The sequence below is a fragment of the Chlorocebus sabaeus genome, chromosome 8 (assembly GCF_047675955.1).
Source record: "Chlorocebus sabaeus isolate Y175 chromosome 8, mChlSab1.0.hap1, whole genome shotgun sequence".
Lineage (NCBI taxonomy): Eukaryota > Metazoa > Chordata > Mammalia > Primates > Cercopithecidae > Chlorocebus > Chlorocebus sabaeus.
In genome coordinates, this window is record NC_132911.1 from 36,537,229 (window position 1) to 36,563,721 (window position 26,493).

At 37.6% G+C, this 26,493-nt stretch overlaps 1 protein-coding gene across 1 annotated transcript in view; it reads left to right on the forward strand.

Moving 5' to 3' along the window:
• Positions 1-26,493, forward strand: part of KCNU1 (potassium calcium-activated channel subfamily U member 1) — a 161,903-nt gene that overhangs the window by 61,685 nt on the left and 73,725 nt on the right. Inside the window, exons 17-19 of the mRNA XM_073018637.1 lie at positions 3,055-3,144; positions 3,280-3,377; positions 22,084-22,201. Of these exons, the coding sequence (XP_072874738.1) occupies positions 3,055-3,144; positions 3,280-3,377; positions 22,084-22,201 (306 nt within the window). The remainder of the gene's footprint in view (positions 1-3,054; positions 3,145-3,279; positions 3,378-22,083; positions 22,202-26,493) is intronic.

The window sequence follows — 26,493 nt, forward strand, 5'->3', positions numbered from 1 at the left end:
TACTAGAAACAGGTCATAGTAAAATGGGTAGACTCGGAATCATAAGCCAGGTAGTTTGGGTTTCAGACTGGCCCAAAATTTTATCAAGTTTCAGTAACAACTTTGGCTTTCAACCACCTGGCTTATATGTCAGAATTACTTGCATAAGTGTTTTTGTTTTTGTTTTTGAGATGGAGTTTCACTCTTGTCGCCCAGGCTGGAGTGCAATGGCACAATTTCAGCTCACGGCAACCCCCACCTCCCAGGTTCAAGCGATTCTCCTGCCTCAGCCTCCTGAGTAGCTGAGATTACAGGCATGTGCACCACGCCTGGTTAATTTTTGTATTTTTAGTAGAGACGGGGTTTCACCATGTTGGTCAGGCTGGTCTCAAACTCCTGACCTCAGGTGATTCACCCACCTCAGCCTCCCAAAGTGCTGGGATTACAGGTGTGAGCTACTGTGCTTGGCCTGTTTGCATAAGTTTTAAAGACTTATAGATTCCAAAACCCTACTTTTGACTGCAAAACCAAGGGTGAGCCTGAGAATTCTTTCTCAAGTCTCCATGATATATTTGGTTTATTCACTGGAATCTGGAAACTACAACCACATGCCCTTAAGATCCTTTTCACCTCTTAACATTCTAGATTTCTGTAAACTTCATTAAGATGATGGTTAGGACATTACAGACCAGAAACGTGAATATTTATTTAGCAACTAATCTCACGTAGATTTAAGAGGTCCTGTTTGCTACCTAACACACATATACCCCAATGAAAAGGGGATTTACGGAAACAGAGATTTAACTTTACCTTCTCACTTGGAAGTCTGGTGAATCAAAGGGATTTAGTTCTTATTTGGCAAATGTATTGATAAGAACATTCCCTTACATGATTGATACTTTGTGACCAACACTGCTATAGACCTGTTACATATGTTAACTCTTGAATAATCCTCACAACAGTGCTGTGAGATGGGTACTATCATTATTAGTCTCATTTTACAGAGGAGGAAGCTGAACCCCAGAAAGCTAAATGATTTTCCCAACCTCACACAACACCCAAGTGGCAGAGCCAGGATCTGAACTCAGGTCCTCTGGCTCCAGGGCTGTACTTCTATAACCATCCTGTAGTAAATTCACTGTTGCCATTATTGGTAGAAGGAACACAGAACGTTTAAATAGTTGGACTTTAAACAAATATATTGAAATTCTGAGGAGAAAACCTATCTTTTCTCACCTTTTAATTCCTCTTCTAATTGGCAAGTTTGAAGAGATTGTAAGACTTGCAAAAGGCTTCGAGAATTATAAGAATTTTTCTTAGGGAATTATATGTCACCTGCTAACAGATGAAGCTGGATCTGACCCCAGTCACATACTGTAATGATTTTGTTTCAGAAACAAACATTCTCTGATAGAGCAACTGGCCAAATCATAAAGAGGGAATCAACTAAAAACACATTAGGGAAGTGTTTAAGAGAGGCTCACCTCTTTTCTCAAATACAGTCAAATATATGTTTTATTGTGACAGCATCTTCGTAGCTAGATATTTAAAAAGAGTTCAGAGAAACCTCTCTCCTTAAAAAAAAAAAAGAAAAATAGGAGCGGCCGGGCGCAGTTGCTCACACCTGTAATCTCAACACTTTGGGAGGCCGAGGCAGGTGGATCACCTGAGATTAGGGGTTTGAGATCAGCCTGTCCAACATAGTGAAACTCTGTCTCTACTAAAAATACGAAAAATCAGCCGCGTGCGGTGGCATGCACCGTAATTCCAGCTACTCAGGAGGTTGAGGCAGGAGAATCACATGAACCCGGAAGGCAGAGGTTGCAGTGAGTCGAGATCGTGCCATTGTACTCCAGCCTGGGCAACAAGAGTGAAACTCCGTCTCAAAAAAAAAAAAAAAAAAAAAACCAAGGCTGTGTAAGACACAACTAAGCATGCATCTGCTACTTACTGAGCATCAGCCAATAATATTTAAGGGGCCACAGTTGTATTTTCTTTTCCTTCCAAAGTTAAGACCAATTATTTCACTCATTAATATAAGTCAGTAAATACTCAGAAAAGGCCATCCGTTGTCTTAGGTAGTAATCTACCTGAACACAGCTATACAGCCTGGGTCTGTTCTTGGCATGAGACTGAAAAACTTTGGCTGTGCAAGCTCATTTACTTTTGTGAAAGGTGTGAGTATCCCAACAACAGAATAAGCTTTGCCAGAATTAAAACTTCACCTCATTCCAATGTGAATACAAGAGGAGGGATGATTTTTAGAGGAAAGAAGAACTTCCATTCTGCAAAAAGTGAGAGGAATTATAGGGTTGTAAGACCTCACCATAGACATCTGAAATGAAGGAAATAAAGGTAGGAGATCCTGATGAACAGGGAGAAATGTGGGTAATTTGAAAAGCATAGCAGAATACTGCATCAAAGAGTATCATGGACAGAAAATTATAATACAATATTTTCAAACACATAAACCACAAGAAAATAGAAAATCAAAAGGTTCAAGTAAGATAATAATAGAAATAGTTCACATGGTTCCTGCTCTCAGAAATCTGGCAATCAAAATAAACAAAACTGAAGTCAAAAGAAATGCATAACCTCAAAAGATGCATACTTGAATACAAGAAACTTTTGAATCCAGCTGGTTAGTTAAACATTAATTTTAAATGGCAAGTGGCCTAAAGATGAGCACTACTAGTATGATGCTAAGCCTGGAAACTGTGTGGTCTCAACATATTTGTCATTTGATAGGTTAAATCAAAAAGATATCATGCACCTGAGTGGTCGGACCATCTCAGATGCGTGACAGAATCCGGGAGAGGCTTCCCCGCAGGTCCACTGTGTGTTCAGCTCACTGATCAAGTTGTTCCCTGGCTCCCCTCTGCATAGTCAGCCCCAATCGAACAAAGAATCACAGATGTCAAATTCACACTCTGCACTGTGTTTAGCAGTAAGAGGAGGTTGAATACGATTAACTTAGCAACTTAGAGAATCCATTGATCATAACAGAAAGAGGCACCAACTATTGCCACTGAAATCAGAGGGAAACATTACTGTGTGTTTATTTTTCGTTTCCAGTGGTCTGATACTAAATCCACCTGCACAAGTTAGGATACATAAGAACACACTAGGGTTCTTTATTGCTGAAACTCCAAAGGAAGTCAAAAGGTAATTTTTTTATTACTTTATGGGGGAAAAGCACTAAAGCAACTACAGCTTAGTGGGAGGCCCACTGAGTCAGCACCATACCTCCTTTGTGTTAAGACTCACATAAGTCATTCTTGGTTTTCTTTCATTGTCCAGAGCCTTGTTTTACTGTTCGGTCTGTCACGATGATGTGTTTATTCCTGAGCTAATTACAAACTGTGGCTGCAAAAGCAGAAGCCGGCAGCACGTCACAGGTAATTGCACTTTATTTCTGGCCGTCCTTAGCCCAGCCTCTAGGGAGCTGCCTGAGGAAAGAGAAGAGGGTTCCATCTCTTAAAAGGCAATGTCCATTTGAACTTGGCCAGGAAGTGGCAGACATTTCCTCACTGGCCACATGAGAGGTGAGAATCAGTGTTTTAGAGCTGGAAGAAACCTAACTAGTTATCTAATTCAATTCCTTTAAAGGCAGGCAAATGTGTTTTAAGAGATCCAGTCACTTTATTCCAAAGTCACATAGCCAGTTAGTGGCATCACCAAACTCAATCCCAGGCATGCTGACTTTCAGCCCATTGCTTTTTCATGATTTCACAGTTTTTCACAACTTCAGACTGAAAATTCAGCCTATATCTGACCACTTGGTTGGCCATGAGGATGCTACTTCATGACCATACCTTGAGTACTCTGTTTCCTTAATGGATAGTAAGAAGTTTAAAGTTTACTCATCCTGACATGGTGCCGAGGGAATGTAATTTTCTCTGTTTTCTCTAACTGAAATCAGCAGTTTACCAACACCCTTTTCCATTTAATGGCAGAAATGGAAAAATTAATCTCAAGCATTCATAATCACTTAGTCCCTTCTGGTTTAAAATTTAGTCTCGGGCGGGCACGGCAACTCATGCCTGTAAACCCAGCACTTTGGGAGGCCAAGGGGGATGGATCACAAGGTCAGGAATTCAAGACCAGCCTGGCCAAGATGGTAAAACCCCGTCTCTACTAAAAATACAAACATTAGCTGGGTGTGACAGTGTGCACTTGTAATCCCAGCTACTTGGGAGTCTGAGGCAGAGAATTGCTTGAGCACGGGAGGCGGAGGTTGCATTGAGCCAAGATCATACCACTGCACTCCAGCCTGGGTGGCAGAGCGAAAAAAAAAAACTTAGCTTCGTCCAGGTACATTCAGACTCTTTGTGTAAAACCCCAGTGTTTCAGAATTTAAACTTAGTCCATTCAAAATATGAATTTTCTATCAGGACTATTTTCATCCCTAAGGTTCTTATTCTCTCCTTCTTCTCAGAAAGCTATTTAAATGCGAGAGTAAGCTGGCTTAGCATCATGAGTGTTCTTGCAGTGAACCGCAAGGCTTCACTGATTCCTCCTGAGGTTCCTCATTAACTTTGGTCTGTAGTTGTCACCTTCTGTCACCTCTGAGTCAACAACCAATGAATCTGCTCCTCCCAGCTTTGGGTCAGGCTCTATCACTTGTTACTGAAATCCATTCTCCTAGTCTTGAAGTCTGCAAAAACTCTTTTCAGTAATCCTTGTCTTTTCATTCCTTTTTAAATTTTTTTTCTGTTACTTTTAGTTCACATGTAATACTTGCATATATTTTTGAAATACAGAGTGATATTTTGATATAGATATACAATGTATAATGATCAAATCAGGGTAATTAGCATGTCCATCCATCACCTCAAACTTTTGTCATTTTCGTATTGTGAACATTCAGATTCCTCCCTGTTAGTCTTTTGAAAATACACAATAAATTGTAGTTAATTGTGAAGGACACTAGAAATTATTGCTCCTGTCCAGCTGTAACATTGCCTTCTTTAACCAATCTCTCCCCATCTTCCCTTCCCTCTTCCCTTCTCATCCTTTAATAATCACAAGTCGAGTCTCTACTTCCATGAGCTCAATTGTTTTTAGCTCCCATGTATGGGTGAACATGTGGTGAACCTAATGTCCTCCAGTCTCATTCATGTTGCTGCTAATAACAGGATTTCATCTTTTTTAATGACTGCATAGTATTTCATTGTTCATATGTATCACATTTTCTTTATGTATTTATCTTTTGGTGTACATTTAGGTTGCTTCCATAACTTAGCTATTGTGTATAGTCCTACAATAAACATGGAAGTGCAGATACTTTTTTGATACACTGATTTTTTTTTATAGATACACAGTGGTAGAATTGCTGGATCATATGATAGTTCTACTTTTAGTTTTTTTTTATGAATTCCCATACAGTTTTCCATAGCAGCTATACTAATTCACGTTTCTACCAACAGCGTATGAGTTTCCTGTTCTCTACATCCTTGTCAGCATCTATTGTTTTGTTTTATTTTTTGTCTTTTTCATAATAGTCATTGTGACTGGAGTAAAATGATAACTCATTGTAGTTTTGATTTGCATTTCTCTGATAATTAATGATGTTAAACATACTTATATACCATTTGTATGTCTTTTGCAAAATGTTTATTCAGATCTTTTTCCTATTTTAATCAGATTTTTTTTTTTTTGCCATCGAGTTCCTTGTATATTCTGGATATTAGTCTCATGTCAGATGAATGGTTTGCAAATATTTTCTCCCATTCTACAGGTGTCTTTTCTGTCTGTTGATTGTTTTCTTGGCTGTGCAGGTTTTGGTTTAATATAGCACCATTTGTTTATTTTTGGTTTTGTTCCCTGTGCTTTTGAAGTCTTAGCAATAAAAATATTTGCCTAGTTTAAAATCTTGAACCATTCTTTTCTTCTAGCGGTTTTGTAGTTTTGGGTATTCCATTTAAGTATTTAATCCATTTCGAGTTAATTTTTGTATGGGGTGAAAGAAAGGGGCCCAGTTTCATTCTTCTGCATATGGATACCCAGTTTCCCCAGCACCGTTACTGAAGATAATCCATTCTGCTTGGTGTGTTTGTGGCACCTTCATTGGCCTAATGTCATTTTAGTCTCTCTGCTGTTTGGAATTTTTAACTCTCCTCCTGTATATGCATTTGTATGTCAGGATGTGGGAACCTCAGTGGGTTTCTCTCCACATTTCTCCCTGCTTGCAGACACTATCATGTTTCTTCTTCTGTGATCCTCTTGCGTTGTTGCTAGACACTGTTTCAGGAGCACCCCACCGAGAATCCATATGAAAAGGGAAGCATCTCTCTCATTTTTCTGCTTGCACATCACACAAATATCATATTTTCCTGGCCTAGTCACCCCTTATCAACCTGAAGCACTGTGGGGAGGGGGTGGAGAACTGGGTTCTTTCTCAGAGATCAGGCTCTGTCCTATCTTTACAACATCTTTATTCAGATATATCTCAAATACCATGAAATAAATATATATCCATTTACAGTGTACAATTCAATGAGTTTCCTTATACAAATAGAGTTGTGTCGTCATCACTACAATCAATTTTAGAACATTTTCCTCACCTCAAAAAGAAACCCCATACCCAATAGAAGTCACTCCTCCTTCTGAACCCACAGCCCTGGAAAAAAAACACTAGTCTATTTTCTGTCACTGTAGATTTTCCTATTCTGGTCTATTCACACACAGACACACACACACACACACACACACACACACACACACACACACACAAGATCCTATAGTTTGTGGCTTGTTGTGTCTAGCTCCTTTTATTCAGCCATGCTGTAGCATGTATCAGTACCTCATTTCAGCTGGGCACAGTGGCTCATGTCTTTAATCCCAGCACTTTGGGAAGCCAAGGTGGGCCGATCACTTGAAGTCAGGAGTTTAAGACCAGCCTGGCCAGCACGTTGAAACCCCATCTGTACTAAAAATGCAAAAATTAGCTGGGTGTGGTGGTGCGTGCCTGTAATCCCAGCTACTTAGGAGGTTGAGGCAGGAGAATCTCTTAAACCCAGGAGGTGCAGGTTGCAGTGAGCCAAGATCATGCCACTGCACTCCAGCCTGGGTGACAGAGCAAGACTCTGTCTCAAAAAAAAAAAAAAAAAAAACACCAAAATTCTGTTGTGTTTTTATTGATGAATAATATTCTGTTGTATAGATCTATACCTCATTTTGTTATACATTTATCTACATTTTTCTATTGATGGACATTTGGGTGGTTTCCGCCCTTTCCATATTGTATATAATGCTGCTGTGCACATTGGGGCAAAAATATCTGTTCAAATTCCTGCTTTCCATTTTTTTAATGTATACACCTAGAAGTAGAATTACTAAATCAAATGCAAATTCTATTTTTCATTATTTGCAGAATCACCACACTGTTGTCCACAGCAGTTACACCATTTTATATTCCCACCAGAAATGTAGAAAGGTTCCAATTTTTCTACATTCTCATCTACACTTATTTTTCATTTTAGAAAATAGTGGTCATCCTAATGGTTGTAAAGTGGTATCTCATTATGGTTTTGATCTAAATTTTCCTAAATGGCATTTTTTCATGAGGATCTCATTGACCATTTACATATCTTCTTTATAGAAATAACTACTTAGATCCTATTTTTAAATTTGATTATTGTCTTTCTACTATTGAGTTGTATAAGATCTTTATATATTCTGAATATATAGGCCCTTATCAGATGTATGATTGGCAAATATTTTCCCCCATTCTGTGGTTTTGCTTTTCATTTTTGTTACATACTTTGAATCACAAAATTGTTTAGTTTTGATGATGTTCAATGATGTATTTTTTATTTTGTCACTTGTGCTTTTGTGCAATATCCAGGAAGTTTTTGACCAACCTAAGGTCAGCAATATTTACTCCAAAACTTTCTTCTAAAAATTCTGTACTTTTGGCTCTTACATTTAGATCTGTGATTTTTTTTTCCTTTGAGACAAGGATTCACTCCATCACCCAGACTGGAGTGCAGTAGTACAGTCATGGCTGACTGCAGCCTCGACCTCCTGGGTTCAGGAGATCCTCCTGCCTCAGCCTCCAAAGTAACTGGGACCACAGGTGCACACAACCACGCCCAGCCCTGCATTTTTTGTAGAGATGTGGTTTTATCATATTTCTCAGGCTGGTCTGGAGCTCTTAGGCTTAAGTGAGCCACCTGCCTCAGTCTCCAAAAGTGCTGGGATTACAGGCACGAGCCAATGTGCACAGCCTCTATGATCTGTTCTGAGTGATCTTCGTTTATGGAATAAGAAAAGGATCCAACTTTACTCTTTTCATTGTGGCTATCCAGTTGTCCCAAAATTCATTTATTCAAACACTATTCTTGTCAAAAAACAATTGACTTTAAATATCTGAGTTTATTTCTGGGTCTCAATTGTATTCTATTAATCCATATGTGTAACCTTGTGCAAGTACCACACTGTCTTCATTACTATAGTTTTGTAGTAAGTTTGACACTGGGAACAATGAGTCTTCCAACTTTGTTATTCTTTTTCAAGATTTTTTTTTTTAATCTGGATTTCTGCATTTCCATATGCATCAGGATCAATGTGTTAATTTCTGCAAGGAAGCTAGCTGGGATTTTAACTGTGAGCCTATTTAATCTATAGATCAATTTTGGAAAAATCTTAATTATATTAAATATTCTGATCTGTTGATATGGTTTGGATCCGTGTCCCCACCCAAATCTCATCTTGACTTGTAATCGCCATGAGTCAAAGGAGGAACCTGATGAGAGGCGATTGATTATGGTGAGGTTTAGATCCTCTTTAATTTCTTTGAACAGTGTTTTATAGTTTTCAGATCATAGGTTTTGTACTATTTTTGTTAATTTGATTAGTAAGTATTTTTATTGCTATTGTAAATAAAATTGTTTTCTTAGCTTTATTTTCAGATGGTTCACTTGTAGTATATAGGGGTACAATTGATTTTTGTATATTGATCTTATATCCTGCAACCTTACTAAATGTGTTTATTAGTTGTAATAGTTTTTTGATTGTCTCTTATTTCATTTCTTGCCTAATTGCCCTGACAGAACCATCAGTACGTTGTTAAATAGAAGTGGTGAGAGCTTGTATTTTTACTTTGTTCCTGACCATAGCGGGAAGGCATTCAATCTTTCACCATTAGTTATGATGTTGGTGGTGAATTTTTCATAGTTGCTCTTTATTTGGTTGTGGAGGTTCTGTTCTATTCCTAAATTGTTGAGATTTTTTTCTCATGAAGGGCTCTGATATTTGTCAATTTTTTTTGCTTTATTGCGATAATTGTGTGTTTTTTGTATTTTATAATATTTATGTGACATATTGGGTTAATTGATATCCAAATGTTAAACCCACCTTGTGTTTCTGAGAGAAATCTCACTTGGTCATAGTATAGAATCTTTTTTATACATTGTTGGGTTTGATTTGCTAGCATATTGTTGAGGAATTTTTAATCTGTATTCAATACAAATTTTGGTCTTTAGGTTCCTTTTCTTATATGTCTTTGTCTGCTTTTGCCATCATGTTAAAACTGGCCCCATAGAATGAATTGGAAATTCCCTCCTCTTTTATTTTTTGAAAGGGTTTGTGAAGGATTTGTGTTAATTCTTCTTTAAGCATCTAATAGAATTTTACTTGTGAAGCAATCAGGGCCTAACTTAACATCTTTTATTATTAATCAAACTCTTTACATGTTATAAGTTTTTCAGGTTTTCTACTTCTTCCTAAGACAGTTTTGGTAGTTTCATCTTTCTGCCAATTTGTTCATTTAATCTACATTATCAAATTTATTGACTTGTATACATCTATTCTTATGAGTCTACATCTGATCATATAAGTATACATGTTGTATACTTATGTGTACATGTGATATACATAAGTATTGCTTTATATTTCTTTTATTTTTTCAGAATGGTAGTAATAATCTGTCCTTCGTTTTTTACTTTGGTAACATGAGTGTTCTCTTTTTTTGCAGCCAAACTTGCTACAATGTTTATCTATTTTATTGATCTTTTCAAAAAGAACAACTTTCCTAATGGATGTTTTTCTAATTTTTTCTATTCTATAATTTATTTATTTTCATTCTAATTTTTATTATTTCCTCCTTTCTTCTAGATTTGAGTTAACTTGCCTTCCTTTGTTCAGTATCACCTAAGGTGAAACATTAAGTGAAGTAATTGATTTCAGATTTTTCCTTTCTTTAAAATAGGAAAAAAACTAGGCTGCCAGCTGCGGTGGCTCACACCTGTAATGCCAGCATTATGGGAGGCCAAGGCTGGCAGATCACCTGAGATCAGGAGTTCGAGACCAGACTGGTCCACATGGCAAAACTCCTTCTCTACTAAAAATACAAAAATCAGCCACGTGTGGTGGCACATGCTTGCATTCCCAGCTACTCGGGAGGCTGAGGCAGGAGAGTCACTTGAACCCGGGAGGCAGAGGCTGCTGTGAGCCAAGATCATGCCACTGCATTCCAAGCTAGTTGACAGAGCAAGACTTCTCTCAATAAATAAGTAAATAAATAGGCATTTATATCTAAAAATTTCCCTCTAAGCACCTTTAGGAGCATGGTTTATTTTTAATGTGTTATGTTTTTATTTTCATTGATTTAAAGTACTTTATAATTTCCCTGTGTTTTCTGTTTTCTTTTTTTTTGTATGGTTTTGACCCATTATTTAGAAATGTGTTGTTTTTACTTTCACATGTTTGTGAATTTTCCTAATTTTCTCTTTTATTGTGTTCTTATTTAATTCCATTGTGGTTGGAAAGCATACTTTATATGACAAATTCTTATAATATTTTAAGACTTGCTCTGTTGTCTAATACATGGTCTATCTTGGAGACTATTCAATATATACTTGGAAAGATCATGTATTATTCTGTTGTTGGATGGAATGTTATATGAATGTCTGTTAAGTATAGTTGGTTTATAGGGTCTGTTAAGTATAGGTTGGGGTGTGTGTGTGTTTGTGTGTGTGTGTGTGTGTGTGTGATTTTTATTTCTTCTTGTGGATTTGAATTACTGCCTAATGTCCTTTTATTTCAACCTCAAGGAATCCTGTTAGTATTTATTGTAGGGTTTGTCATATATCAACAAGATCTAAGTTCTTGTTAATCTTAAAAATGTCTTAATTTATCCTTTATTTTTGGAGGATAGTTTTGCTAACTATTAAATTCTTTGTTGGTAGTTGTTTCTCATTCAACGCTTTAAATATTTCATCCTACTTCTTTCTGGCCTTTATTGTTTCTGATTAGAAATAGCTTTCAATTTGATTGGTCATCCTTTGTACACGATGAGTCACTTCTGTCTTGCTGATTTGAAGATTCTCTGTCTTTGAGTTTCACGTTTTTGATTATGATGTGTCTCCACGTGTCGATCTCTTTAAATTTATCCTACTAGGAATTTATTAAGCTTTTTAGTTGTGCAGATTAATGTTTTTCAACCACTTTGAGAAGTTATTGGCCATTATTTCTTCAAATACTCACTCTACCCCTTTCTTTACTCTCCTCCTGTATCTATCATTAAATCCTTTGGTACACTTGATAATGTCCCAATGTCCCAGCAGTCCCTTAGGCTGTCCTCATTTTTCTTAATTCCTTTTTCCTCTGTGCCTCAAACTGGATAATCTTCATTCACCTATCGTTGAGTATGCTGATTTTTTTTTTTTTTTTTTGCATGCTCAAGTCTGATCTTTAGTTCTTCTTATAAAGTTTTTATTTCAGTTATTGTACTTTGAACTCCAAGATTTCTACTTTAAAAAAATTGTAGCTATTTAATGATAGCCTCTATTTTGCAAGACATCATTCTCATATTCCTTTTGGTTCTTTATATATAGGCTTTTAAAGGTCTTCAAATATATTTAAATTAGCTGATTTTAAAAGTATTTGACTGGTAAGTACAATGTCTGAGCTTCTCTCAAGGACAGTGTCTATTGAGAGCTTTTCCCTGTGTATTTTTATCTTTCTTGTTTCTTTCCAAGTCTTATAACGTTTTGTTGAAAATTGGACATTACACAGGTTATAATGTGTTATTTATGGAAATCAGATTCTCCAGTAGACTTTCCCAAAGTCTACATCTCTGTCATTTGTGGCCATTGGACTTTCTACTCTGTTAGTTTAGTGGTAAGCTTATAATTGGACAATGATTTTTGTTAAACACCTGGAACCAAGAAGTTTCTCAGTCTTTGTCAAGGGATTCTGTGTTTGTGTTGGGGCATGCCTTCAATATTCAGCTGAAAAGTTGACAACTCTGTTTAACCTTCATTTTCTGCTTTTGTGAAACCTCAAGGTCAGTCAGAGATGACAGCTTTGGAACTTCTCTGTCCTTTCCACTTTTGCATACTACTTTGCAAAGTTCTGGGCATCTTCATTGTCATTTAGATTTCCAGTAACGTTCCAGAGTTTTTCAAAGTCCCTTATAAATAAGAAGACATTTTATTCTTCAGTTTTCCTTTTATGCTTTTATTTGGTCTTCAATTTGCCCTGCTATGTGTTGCCTCAGACACATGTGATGTTAATATATTTGATAACACTCCCTGGGGATAGGCTTACAGCACTAGACAAATGCAAATGAGGTTACAAAAGACAAGTCATTCAAGTAGGGTTATCCAGGGAACCACCAGACAAGTCCAATAATGACTCTTCTTTGGAAATAAGGCTTTTGAAGAACTGTATTTCTGCTGTACTCCCTCTAGTGTCAAGAATATGGAGTATTACATTTTGAAAGCTATCGATGAGCTGTGGAGCTAGAGATGAAACTAGTGTAAATTACAACAACACAAATCTTGTATCTCTTACTGCTATCTATTTATTTATCTTAACTAAATGTTTCCATGGCTCCTGTTGGTTAGTTTCCAGAGTTCTGAAAAATAAAATAATTCTCACAAGTTTTGCCAGTTTATTCTATTTTTATGCAGGGGCAGCCTATCTCAGGTCCCTCCTCTACCTTTTTATTCTGGTATCTTGTCTTAATCTTTTGTTTTTGTTTTTGTTTTTGTTTTTGTTTTTGTTTTTGAGACGGAGTCTCGCTCCGTCACCCAGGCCGGAGTGCAGTGGCGCAATCTCAGCTCACTGCAAGCTCTGCCTCCCGGTTTCATGCCATTCTCCTGCCTCAGCCTCCCAAGTAGCTGGGAATACAGGTGCCCGCCACCACGCCCGGCTAATTTTTTGTATTTTTAATAGAGACGGGGTTTCACCATGTTAGCCAGGATGGTCTCGATCTCCTGACCTCATGATCCACCTGCCTCGGCCTCCCAAAGTGCTGGGATTACAGGCGTGAGCCACCGCACCCGGCCTTGTCTTCATTTTGTAAAGGTAGTTTTCCTGGGTATAAAATTCCTGGTTGGCAGTTTATTTCAGCACTTTTTTATAACATCTTATTGCCTTCTAACCTCCACTTTTTTCTGATAAGAAGTCAGCTGTTTCACATGAAAACCACATTTTTCTCGTGCTGGTTTCAAGATTTTTTGTGAGGTAGCACACAATTTAGTCCACAACAGTCACATTTCGAGGTTCTGGGTAGACACGTATTAATATTTGGGGAGACAGTCTCCAATTTATTAACCCCTCTAGTGAATAATTAACATCAGTTAATGTACTTTTCAACTATAAAACTTCTATTTGGTTCTTCTTAAAATTTTTATTCATTTATTGATAATGTTTCTTTAGGGAGACATTGTCATCATGCCTTTATTTAATCAGGATTTCCTTCATTTCTTTTGACATATTTAGAATATTGACTTTTAATATTTTTTTGCTGACTCTGACATGGACTCTTGCACAGAAAGTTTCTTTTGCTTGCTTTCCCCACCCTGTGTATAGCTCATGCTTGCCTGTTAATTTGCATGTCTCATGCTTTCCTGTTACTTTGCATGTCTCATATTTTGTGTTGAAAAATGGATATTGTAGATAATTATAGCAGCTCTGAAACCAAGGCTTGTTGTTGTCACTGGTTGAGTAATTAATTGGTTAGTGACTTGGCTGAACTGTTTTATAAAATCAGTTTCCCCTAAGTGTGAAGGCTTTGATGTTGCACATTGGAGAGTGCAGCCTTGGACTACAGTAGTTAATAACCATTGGGCTGATGGTGGTTTTAGCAGGCTCATTTTAATTATCTCTTTCCTCGATCTCTATGGTAAGCTCTCTGCCTCTGTTGGTATCACACCCAGTTCCTAGACTACACTAGCAGGCTGCCTATTATTGTTTCTTACTATGCCTGAGGCATCTGTCGCTCCATGGTATTATGCAATTAAATTTGGGCCCCTTTGCAAGAGTGGTTTCTAAGACCAGTCTTTGCAGTTTGTTCTGTCCCTAAGAGAACAGTTATTAGCTGTATTTTTTCTGGTTCACTATGGTAAACTCTGACTTATTGTTTGTCTTGTTGTTCTCAAGGAGATGCCAGCCTCCAATTAATTGTTTAACACCAAAATCACTGTTGTCAAAAAGCACCCTTGGGCTTGAAATTCTTGATACTCTGTTCCAAGTAAAGTCAATTCCTTTGGGCAGAGCTTCAGAGCTCTTTGTTCTTATGGCCTGCCTCTCCTCCTGGGCAAAATCTCTGAGCCATTGCTCCCAAGCTTGCAGAATGGTGAGTGGTGTTGGAAAAGAAGTCTGCTTCTGTTGAAGTGACACACCTGTTTTATGAGTAGGACACTAGTAGTAGTGTCTGCTAGCAGTAGTAGCCTGGCCTTCTTTGTTTGCCTCTCCCACTATGAAACCTCTGCCATGAGGGTGAGCTGAGGTAAGGAAGATTAATACTTCATTGTTTTCATCCTGTGATACCTAAACAGAGCCTCACCTATAAATGAGAGCTGTGAGGAGTAAGAGAGTCTCTATCCCTTAGGCTGCACTCACCTGAAACTTAGTTTCTGCAACACAGAGTGGGAAGGGGATGAGAAATACTGACGCTGTGTCCCTCACAGGGACATAGCACAGCCTTTGACTGGGAGCTGGAGGGAGGGGAAGCACTGCATTCTTGAGCACACTTGTCCAGAATGAAGCTTTTATCACACCTAGCTGGGTTTGGAGGAAAGGAAGCAGTTTGTGGTTCAAGTGCCAAAGATTCTTGATGCCCTTATTAAGATTTAGTATATTTTACTGAATACAAGTTTTTGTGTTGCTGTTGTTGTTGTTGAGATGGAGTCTCACTCTGTCCCCGATCCTGGAGTGGAATGACGTGATCTCGGCTCATTGCAAGCTCCACCTCCCAGGTTAAAGTGATTCTCTTGCCTCAGCGTCCCAAGTATCTGGGATTACAGGTGCCTGCCACCACACCTAGCTAATTTTTGTATTTTTAGTAGAGATGGGGTTTCATCAGGTTGGCCAGGCTGCTCTCAAACTCCTGACCTCAGGTGATCTACCTACCTCAGCCTCCCAAAGTGCTGGGATTGCAGGCATGAGCCACTGCACCCGGCCACAAGTTTTCTTCATTTGCTATATGTTCACAGAACAATTTCTAGAGATTTTCAATATGTGTGTGTTTATGTTTTGATAATTTCACTAGTTAGTGCTGTTTCACTAAGGAGCAAGTTTATGAAGCTTCTTCTACTGCTATTCCACACCCAAAACTAAAGGCTCTGTCTTAATGTTATCTTAACGTAAGATTTTCTGTGAATCTTTCTACTTCCCCTTGAAAGTCTTAAGACAATTTCTAGGATGGCCACAAATAAATAAATAAATAAATAAACTGTTCCTATGTAATTTCCTGAAATCCCTATTATCTACATCCTGAAATCCCTATTGTCTACAGGGTAATTCAACTGAATGCTTGAGTCTGAAGAATATTGTTTCTTGAAGTGTCTTCAAGACTTTATTTTGGGACTGGAAATTTAAACATGGACTCCTTACATTCAATAAAAATGTGAATCTTTTTTGAAGCAATGGATGAGTCTGACTAAATAGGAAGAAAGTCCCATTAAAGGAAGGGCCCAAAAAAAAGAACAAGATAATACCCTAAAAAGGATAATCTCATTACACATGTCATCCTATTATATGTAAATTTAGTATAGTTCCATGCAGTATACATATGCCTTTAAACACAGTGTACAAACCAAACTTTCTGAAAAGAAATTACACATACAAGCACATACATGCATATACTTCTGTCATTCTGCAAACAAAAATGCTTTATAAAAATAAATAATCATCCCTTTTTAGCTGACTTTTGTGACTTTACTATAAATGTTAAAATATTTCTGTATAAAAAGGAAGATTCTGCCTTCATATTTGTAGACCTGACAAATTTTGCCCACTTCTATGACATGTATTTTATGATGTCTAGGGATAAGTTAATGAGACTTTAAATTTACAATCTAATTTCTTAGCTTCGATGTAGTCTTCATACTCTTCAGAATCTTTCATTACTCTTAGAATAATTTCTTTTTCCTACCCTATACGGATCCTCAATCACCAGTATTACCAAGTCCATTCCACTCCAGCCAGAACTCTATTAATCTGGTACTGAGATTCTGAAGTAACAAGCAGGCAACGATCAAGTGTTACTGACTTCAATTTGCCAGATGATGGCAGCAGAGTACCATGAAATGCTCACAGGTCAATGGATTGTTGTGTGAATTTGAATCTGCAGATCCTGGTTCTAACTAAAATGTGCCGAAAGAGAACATCATTTTAGAAAGGTGTTGCTTGACCACGTAGTTTTAAATGTCATGATAATATCTGGGCATTCTCTTAGAGAATTAACTTTCAAAAAGAGCTTAGGAACTTATCAATAAATGACAACGTAGAAACCTTACACTGACTGAGTTAGGACAATTATCGCATTGAATACTTTATGGGTTTAGAGCCAGTTAAGAGTATCCTCAGTCCACTCCTTTCAAATAGTTATCTCTTTAATGAGTTCATTAAACTTCCTTGGTCCCACCAGTTTCTCCCCGCTACCATACTCAGTGAGAACTCAGAAGACTTGAGTTGTGATCACAGCTATTACACTGATTACTGTGGTTGGTGAAAAACATGTTAGCTTTTGGGGTCTCAGTGTAATCACCTCCAAGGAGGGGAATTCTCACTCTCTATGGCCCTTTTCAACTCTGGTGTCTATAATTCTGAATCCCTCTTTTTTTGATTACGTCCATTTTTCTAAACTAGAACCATACTAGAGGTTCTCCAATTAAATTCAAAATCAAATATTTTACAGAGGCAGAATAGAGTGCTGGTTAAGAACATGAATTCTGGATTGGCCATTTACTAACTGTGTGACTTCAGGCAAATTATTAAAATTTTCAAGGTGCTTCAGAGTTTTTTGAAATGTTGACAATAACATTGCATATCTCAGAAAGTTAAGTGGGAATATCAGTATATAAAGAAGATACAAATTGATTATATTAATATAAAAAGCATTAAGCTAGGAAGTTCTGCATATATAATAATTATTATGCCACCCATGGGAGCACAAACTCAAAAGGAATCTTTTTATTTTTTTCAATCAATGAAATACAGATAAAATAAGAATTGAAAGAGAATTCCTAGTAGATTATATTTATTTTAACCCATTACCTGATTTTTTTTCTTTTCTGTGTTTTTTTTTTTTTTTTTTTTTTTTTTTTTTTTTTTTTTTTTTGAGATGGATTCTCTCTCCATTGCCCAGGCTGGAGTGCAGTAGTGCCATCTCAGCTCACTGCAGTCTCTACCTTCCAGGTTCAAGCAATTCTCCTGCTTCAGCCTCCTCAGTAGCTGGGACTACAGGTGCCCACCTGCCACCATGTTCGGCTAATTTTTTGTATTTTTAGTAGAGACGGGGTTTCGCCATGTTAGCCAGGATGGTCTCAATCTCCTGACCTGTTGATCCACCCACCTCAGCCTCCCAAAATGCTGGGATTACAGGTGTGAGCTACCACACTCGACCCATTCCCTGATGATTTTTGCGTTCACAGCATAAACACAAGTAGGGCTAAGCCTTCAGAGTAGGAAGAACAATTGTCTTTCTGACCTTCTTCTTAATGGAATTAGATAAGTTATTGGGCATGAAGTTTCCTAGCCTCAACTCTACCGTTCACTACCTGCTATTTCTTCATTGCAGTTTCTAACACCTAGGATAGTAGTATCCAACCAAGGCAAGGAGGGGTACATAAGAATCTTTACATGTGATAGAGTAGAAGGAATGGGCAATTTGAAAGTAGCCCTTAGGAAAGTTGTGCCCAAATTCTGCTAATCCTCACCCCTTGAGAACTGTTTCAGAGTCTGCATTAAAATGCTAATATTCTGCAATACAGTCAAATCTAATGGAAAGCAGAATTCTGAAAAGGAAATTGGAAAGGGTGCAAAAAAAGTTAGGGACAGGAAAAAAAAATGACAAGAAATGAGCTGAGTAGGTGGTCCAAATACGGATTTATTTTACTTTATAGTTTTCTTTTCTTTCTTTTTTTTTTTTAGTAGTAGAGACGGGGTTTCACCGTGTTAACTAGGATGGTCTCGATCTCCTGACCTCATGATCCGCCCGTCTCGGCCTCCCAAAGTGCTGGGATTACAGGCTTGAGCCACCGCGCCCGGCTTATAGTTTTCTTTAGGTTTGACCCTGGGTCACCTTTTTTTTTATATAAACATTCCAGACTATTAATTGACCTTTTTAAGGAGGAACGACCCCAGCCAACGTTTCCTAGGGAGGAGAACTCCAAACTCAAAAGGTAGAGATTTAGCTACCCTAATGAATATACCAGCTCATCTTCCCAGTTTAGCTTATTTAAGCAGCAGTGAAGAACAGTCAGAGATCCCAATGGTCTTAGGTTAGGTAGGAGAAAGAATAGGAGATGGTTCCTGCATATTTTCTTCTCTAAGAGTTCAGGACTACATGTCCACCAAATTTCAATAAAAAGAAAAGCAACTTGGTAACAAACCTATAAAGACCCTACACAGATATATTGCACTCCTATATTTGTGTCAGTTGCAGTTATTCTTCTAATGGTACAGTTGAGTATGGCTTTCCGTGATTTCCAGTTGTTAGCATTATTTCTGCCGCAGCTGAGGCCTTCTTTCTCATCCTAGTGACTACAATAGCTTTCTTCTTGGCTTCCCTGGCTCTGGTCTCCTTTCATGCCAATCCATGCCATTTTTGATAGCTGTAATAATTTTTATGACATTCTGATCATGAATGGATACATAAATAAATAAGGAATAGATGGGTGACTGTTACCCCACTTCTGCAAGACTAAGGCATGGGCTTGCTCTGTTGCCCTGTTGCTTTTTCAGCTTCTAAAAGTAGTGGTTTTTAGCTAGAATATGTAATATCACTTTTTAGGCGTGTCACAATCAGTGGTAAAGTACTGCATTTTATAAATAATTGCAACAATTTAGCTATTTAGTAAAGTGGAGAAGATTTGGGATAATCTGAATAATATAGGCATTATTTTCACTCATTTGAACTGTGATAAAACTTCTTGAGGGAGATAGAAATAAGTGGAATTATTGCTATCCATATGAGGCATTTCTTAAAATGCAGTCCTATCATGTATTCCAGAAAAGGAAAGATTTGCTTGTTGCTTTCAAGGGAATTACCTTTTGAAAGAGAAAGATAACCAAAAATGTTGCCCATGTATTTAGAAGAACTTTCATTTTTTCTAGTCATTTACAGGTCTCAGATCCCATGTTTTTTTTTTAATTTTATTTTTTAATTTTTATTTATTTATTTATTTATTTATTTTGGTATCCAATGCTTTATCTAGAAATCTGTAAGGTATCCATAGGGAAGTCATGGTAAGTCATGACATTAACAGTTTAGCTAAAGTGTTAGGAAAAATCTATTTCAACTTTCCTTGCCTAAAAGAGATTTAAAATATATTGCACACTGTTAGCTATAGGTAGGTAGATAGGTAGGTAGGTAGTTAGATAGATAGATAGATAGATAGATAGATAGATAGATAGATAGATAGATAGATAGACAGACAGATAGAAGAAATATAAATAAAATGATCAAACAGAATGAAATCAGAGAAACTTCATTGCTTATCTACTGCCTTGAGGAAGGGACTTTGTCTTCTTAGTTTTTTCTTAAAATTTTTTCCTCAAATATTTGAAGCAATATTGAAACTGGGGATAAACTGTTGCAATTTCTTTATCTGCCCTATCTTGCAACCTGGTAAATAAACAATTTTCAACTTCCTTTTTGAACGCAATTAGAATTATAGAATTTAGACCTGGAAGGAATCAGAAGAGATGACTTGGGCCAGTTTGTCCTTGACCTTCAGGTGGTCAACACCAATCAGAAACGTCAGCAATCTCCATACAAGCTGTTCTGTCCGCCCCACACACATGTACATTCTTCCATAATTACGAAAGCTTCCAAAATTATAAAAATCATTAATGCGTTTTCAGATGAGGTTTTAAGAATGATTCAAGGAAAGATTCAAAGCTTTAGCAAAGATTTTGAGAGTTTTACAGAGAGCACTCACCCCTCCCACTTATCCTTCCCCCAACCCTCATTTTTTAAGAGCTGACAAATGTTATTGGCTGGAGATTTAGGCTTTGAGAAAAGGAGAGACTTCCTAAAAGTTCTATAATTCCTAGGCCAGTTCAGGCATGTTGTCTTAGACATTCCATAATTCAGTTTCCATCACAACCAGCCAGCCTTTAGAGACTGACAGTTGGTAACACAGCTAGTCCTTCCTCAGATTTTACTTCAGGTGTTCCCTTCCCAAGCCATTCCCCCCAGGGCAAAATGTAACCTTGAAATACGGAAGCATCAGTCAAGTGAAGGCTTCTGAGGATTACAGGTAGGGTAAACTTATTCCAAACCCATCTCTTAGCACACCTGGGTGATGCAGTCACTGCCAATTTAAGTTGAGAAATCACATATCCAAAGGATGTCCTTCTTTCAGAAGTGTGTTTTGACTCAGTTGATGTTTTTATGGATTAGAATGGTTCAGAAAAGAATTACATCAAAAGAAAGAGGGATGCCAAGGCATCTTCATGGCTTTTTCTGTCTGCCACTGATCAAAATGAGGTGATAACTGGGATTAAGGGCTTGTCCCACACAAACTCCCCACTGTGGTTAGTCTAAGTACAGAAATAATGCTTATGTTGAGACAGTAGGAAAAGGTCACGTCTGCTTTCTGCACTTGGGTGGGCAGGGGAAGAGGAGTATCAGTGATGACTGCCCCTTGATGTGGTCCACCTCCTTAGGAACTTCTGCTCAGACAATCTCTCCGTCTCCGATCACCAAGCAATCAGGTTCTGGCAAGCGGATTACACAGGCTCTTTGAAAATTGAAGAGAAGTATTTAACTTGCAAAGCATTGCTTAGAATATGTTTTTTAAAAGTCACAACAGCAAGTGCAAATTCTTATTGTGTGACAATGCCTACCTAGCCTAGGTGGTTGAAAATGATTCTTGGGTTGAATCTGGGTTCCAGGACAAGAACAGCATGATTACATATCAACATATAGGTGCAGGAAGAAGTATTGGCTCACCTGTCACATTTTTCCATATTAAAGTGGCTTCGTGGTACTCATTGAATCTATTAATTTCAACATTCTTGCATGTATCCTTATAATCACTCTTCATAAAGTCATGGTAGTATCCCTATACGGCAGGAGAGAAAATTATTTCCTTTTGTGTTATTTCCAGATTTGGAAATACACAAAGGCTTTGATATGCATCTACTGTAAGATCGAGATTCTTCAAAAGTCAAAATTAATAATAAAGAAAGCCTCAAAGAAAACATAAAGCAAAAGGAGGTGATGTCCAAGCAGAATGAACTGCAAGTCTGGGCAGCATCTGCAGGAAGGAGACAGGATTTTTGTAGAGTGATGCTTTCTTAGCGTCCTAAGGTGCCTCTAGACATGCTGTAGCAGGAAGGCTCCTCAAATGCACTTGGGTGAAATGGGAGGGGTGATGGATTAGAAAGGTGCAACAGCTACTCAGTAGATACTTATTTTAAACACACCATATGGAATTGAAATCCTTTCACACTCCCTAATTCTGTAGAAGGAAACCAAAGAGTTTGCTACAATTCATCCTCTTAGAACTAGGCTGTAGCTGAGACTCCCCAGCCTTTCCTTAGTCAAGGGTCTATAAATGACTCAGCCAAGGGGAATAGTCCAAAAATCCCTTGTGAAGAGATGTGCCAACTCACTGAGTTTCTATCCTATTGCAGTGCCATCGGTAAAGATAGTGAAAAAATGTATGAAGGGACTCTCCTCTCGTATGGCAGGGCAGGATTCTCCTCCAAGGGTACATGCAAGCCCTTCAAGAGTATCAGACTTCACCACCAGGTAAGAGCTGCAGAGAACCCTGGTCTCCTATAGTTTTTCTGAGAATCAGTGGGAGATACACACACACACACACACACACACACACGCACGCACATATATATATATGGGGTAATATATTGTATTTAAACCATTGTAATATATTGTATTTATAAACTCCTATATTGACCAATGGAATCATTCCTCCCAAAATGAAATCATCTCCACCTCGCCCATATCATTAAGCTAATCAAATATACCTCTTTCTTCCATTGCTGAAATCATCTGTACCTATAATAACCCAAAAGTTAAATACCCAACTTTCTTTCAGACCACCTTTCAGGCACTTTAGAAATGTAAGTTAGAGACAAATTTTAGCAACTCCAAATAGCTTTTCTGTTGTTAATCAGTCCCCCATTTCCAATACATTCAAGATGTGATTGCCTTAGTTTTTGCATCTGCAAAATATTGGCAATAAATCCCTCCTCCCTGCCCTTTTCCTTGCAGCTTTTTAGTACACTGAAAGCTCCACTAACCAGAAAGCAGAGTTGGAGGAGGGTGATCTACTTAGTTGATTTTAATTAGAGGGGCAATCCAAATGTTCTATCATTCCAAACTTTAATGAAAATAACTCTGTAATATCTTGACAACATTTCAGTTTATTAGGGATAATATACCAGGAAGATCTTTGATGATTAAAAACTGTGATTATCTAAGGGTAAATATATTATCAAAGAGTCATTATACCCTGGCATTACACGATGTTATAAATATTTTGTAGGTTTTTTATAGTGATTAAATGAGATCAGGTATTTAAAGCACTTTGCTGCTGCAGCCAGTATGGAAAATAATATGCAAGTTCTTCGAAAAATTAAGAATAAAACTACTATATGATCCAGCAATCCTACTTCTGGGCATTTATTCAAAAAAAACAAAATCAGTATTTCAAAGACAATTCTGTACTCCCATGTTCATTGCAGCACTATTCACAATAGCCAAGCTATAGAAACAACCTAAGTGTTATTCAGAAAATGAATGGAATAGGGCTGGGCATAGCAGCTCATACCTATAATCCCAGTGCTTTAAGAGGCTGAGCTGGGAGGATTGCTTGAGCCCAGGAGTTCAAGACCATCCTGGGGCAATATAGAAATACCCTGTCTCTGCAAAAAAAAAAAAAAAAAAAAAAAAAAAAAAAAAAATTTTAAATGAGTCAGGCATGGTAGCACACAGCTGTAGTCCTAACTACTTGGGCTACTGAAATGAGAAGATTGTTTGAGCCTGGGAGTTCGACTCTACAGTGAATTGTGTTCATGCCACTGCACTCTAGTCTGGGTGACAGAGCAAGAGCCTGTTTAAAAAAAAAAAAAAAAAAAAGAATGGATAAAGGAAATGTCATACACACACACATACACACAGAATATTATTCAGTCCTAATAAAGAAGGAAATTCTTCCATTTGCAGGAACATGGATGAACCTAAAGCACATTATGCTAAGTGAAGTAAGCCAGACACAGAAACAGAAATACTGCACGATCTTCCTTATATGTGGACTCTAAAATAGCCAAACCCATAGGAACAGAGTGGAGTGGTAGTTTTCAGAAGTGGTGGGTGGGGGAAATGGGGAGCTGTTGATCAAAGGGTACCAAGGAATCACTTTGCTTGATTCCTGGCTGCTAGTATGTCCTCATTAAATGCTTCTTATTATTGCAATGATCAATTCTTATAGCCAGGAAGATGTATGAAATTGGGCCGAGAGTGTAATAAGTGCAGAGCCTTCCAATGATGTAGATTTCACAATAAATCTTTTACTCGTACTTGGTTTTGATACAATTTACTTATTTCTTTTAACACACAGTTCTCTTCTGTTTACCTGAGGATTCTGGATTGTTGGGTCTGGTTAATGGAAATTTTCCTGTATCCTCCCAAACGTGGGGTGGGAGTCAAACGTCTGAGCCACCAATTTTCCCTCCCTTTTATGCACTTTCTAAGAGCAATATAAAAGTCTGGGAATTACAGTTTGTGCCATTCCTGCCTTCCATTCCCAGATTTTATAAAGTGGATGAGATAGCCTATGGGAAAAGCACTGAGAACTAGTTGAAGGAAAGGTCTTGGGGCATTTCAGGGACCCAGATTTTGCCTGGCTATTTCCAACAACAAAACAGTCACAGATGAGCACAGGGATCTGCAGATGCTTTTTCTCCAAAAATAGTTGGTGAATAGGCATTTATTGAGTAGCCTGTACGTGCTAAGTAGGCACCATGCTTGATGCTTTTGTAAATATAGAAATCATGTTTCAACTTCCATGCTGTCTAGATGGGTAAACAAGATGAATTCACATAAAATGAATCAGAGGCCAAAGAAAGAATAAGTGCTAGTTTTTGACAGCACAGTAAAGTGACTATAGTTAACAACAATATATTGCATATTTAAAAAGTACTGAAAGAGAAGATGTAAAATGCTCCCAGTGCAAAGAAAGGGTTCATACGTGAGGTGATGGGCATTCTAAATACCCTGACTTGATCATTACACATTCTACACACATATCAAAATATCACATATACACCATAAATGTGTACAAATATTATGCATCAGTACAAATATACAGAAAAGATAGGTTGATTTTCTTCCCTAGAAAGTACAAGGGAAAAAGTTGGAAAACTTACAATGAAAAGTTTTTGCAGTTCAAAATAAACATATAATAAGACCCAATCAATCAATCAGAGGCCAAATAAAGTGGTACTCTTTCAAGTGCTACATTGGTGGTTCTGGCAGAAGGTAGGGGAAGACAAGGTCAATGAGGGCTGGAAAGATTGTTCTAGAAAGCTTCCTGTGGGGGGTGGGAATTGGAAAGGTGGGAGATAGTGGGAATCTCAACTCCTGTGAATAGTGTGACATGGATAAACCCTGGGGGGAATGTGGCATTTTCCATGTAGCAGCTAGCCAGCCTGACAAGAGGAGAGAAAGCATGGTAGAGTGTCATGGGAAAGTCTCAAATTTATCAAGAACACAGTCTTGGATTTTGGTATTGTGCATGCATGCATGTGTGTGTACACTATGTTTATGTTAATGCAAAGTTGTCATGAAAACATGATTCAAATTTGAAAATTGTTTGTGAACACATAAACACAACATATGTGATAACACAGAAAATGCTCCAATCATGTTTGTGCTTTTGTTTATTCTCTCCCACGTCTTCTCTGTGATGGTAAAGGGTTGGCAAGCCATGGATAATCAAACACCACAGAAAATTCTCAAATGTAGTTTTACCCATTCAGTTTCACTGGCTTTTCTTTTTATTCTTTAGCACAGCTGTTAAAACAAAAATAATTTAACATATCAGAATTTTTCCCATTGGTTTTAATTCCCCTTGTCTGTAATAAACAAGAAAATGGTTTAAAGCAGGCGTCTAGAAGAAGAATGGATCCAGATAACCTGGTTCATCTGCAGACCTGGTCTGTCAGCCCTGTTTCTGGTTGGGGATCCCTAAATATGCTTTTGAACCCAAGTAGACCAGAGACTGTGATAGTAACCCATGCAGATGATTACTAAAGCTGATGATTAATTCCCTTGCACTTCTTAATTCAAAATCAAGGTATGTTTGCATGAGTTAAAGAGCTTTAAATAAATAAACAAAGGCCACACTGCATAATCTTTTAGATGGTGGCATATCCTTGAACAAATATGTTCCATTTGAGAGTAAGTCTCTGTGATATTTCATCAATGGGGTTGGTTAGCTCGGGTGAGTTACATACTGTGTTAACGAGTCAGTGGTATAGTACTCCCTCTTAGTACCATAGAAAAGAGTTTGTGTTTGTTTTGTGTTTATGTTGTAGGGCAAAGGGAGTTCCAGCTAGCAAACTGGCAACATGTGTCTAGTGGATCTATGTTTGCCATAACAACAATGAGTGGTAGAATAAGCTGGATGGCTTAATAGAGATTAGTAGGCATTTTTGGAAAAAAAATGTGAAGTATGTGGTATGTGCTATTTGTGATCCATTTTTTCTGTGTTAATAGTCTTGCATTCACAAATCAAAAGCAACATAATATTATTTATAGTTTTGCTGACAATGAGCTTGATATTTTTTAAAGGCCACCAGTGGGTTTTCCAGTAAGTTCAGAAACTACTATTTTCTATTCTTAGTACTTAAAGCTCTACAGACAGCTCTAACTTATACAAAAGTTATTGTCGAATATTTTATGGTATCCCTGGTGTCTTTCTTTTCCCATAGAATAAGCAATGTTATAAATAGCAGCTATGTTGTCAGGCTAGCACACAAAAGACTGTTTAATAGATGGTAGTTAAATATATATTTGTT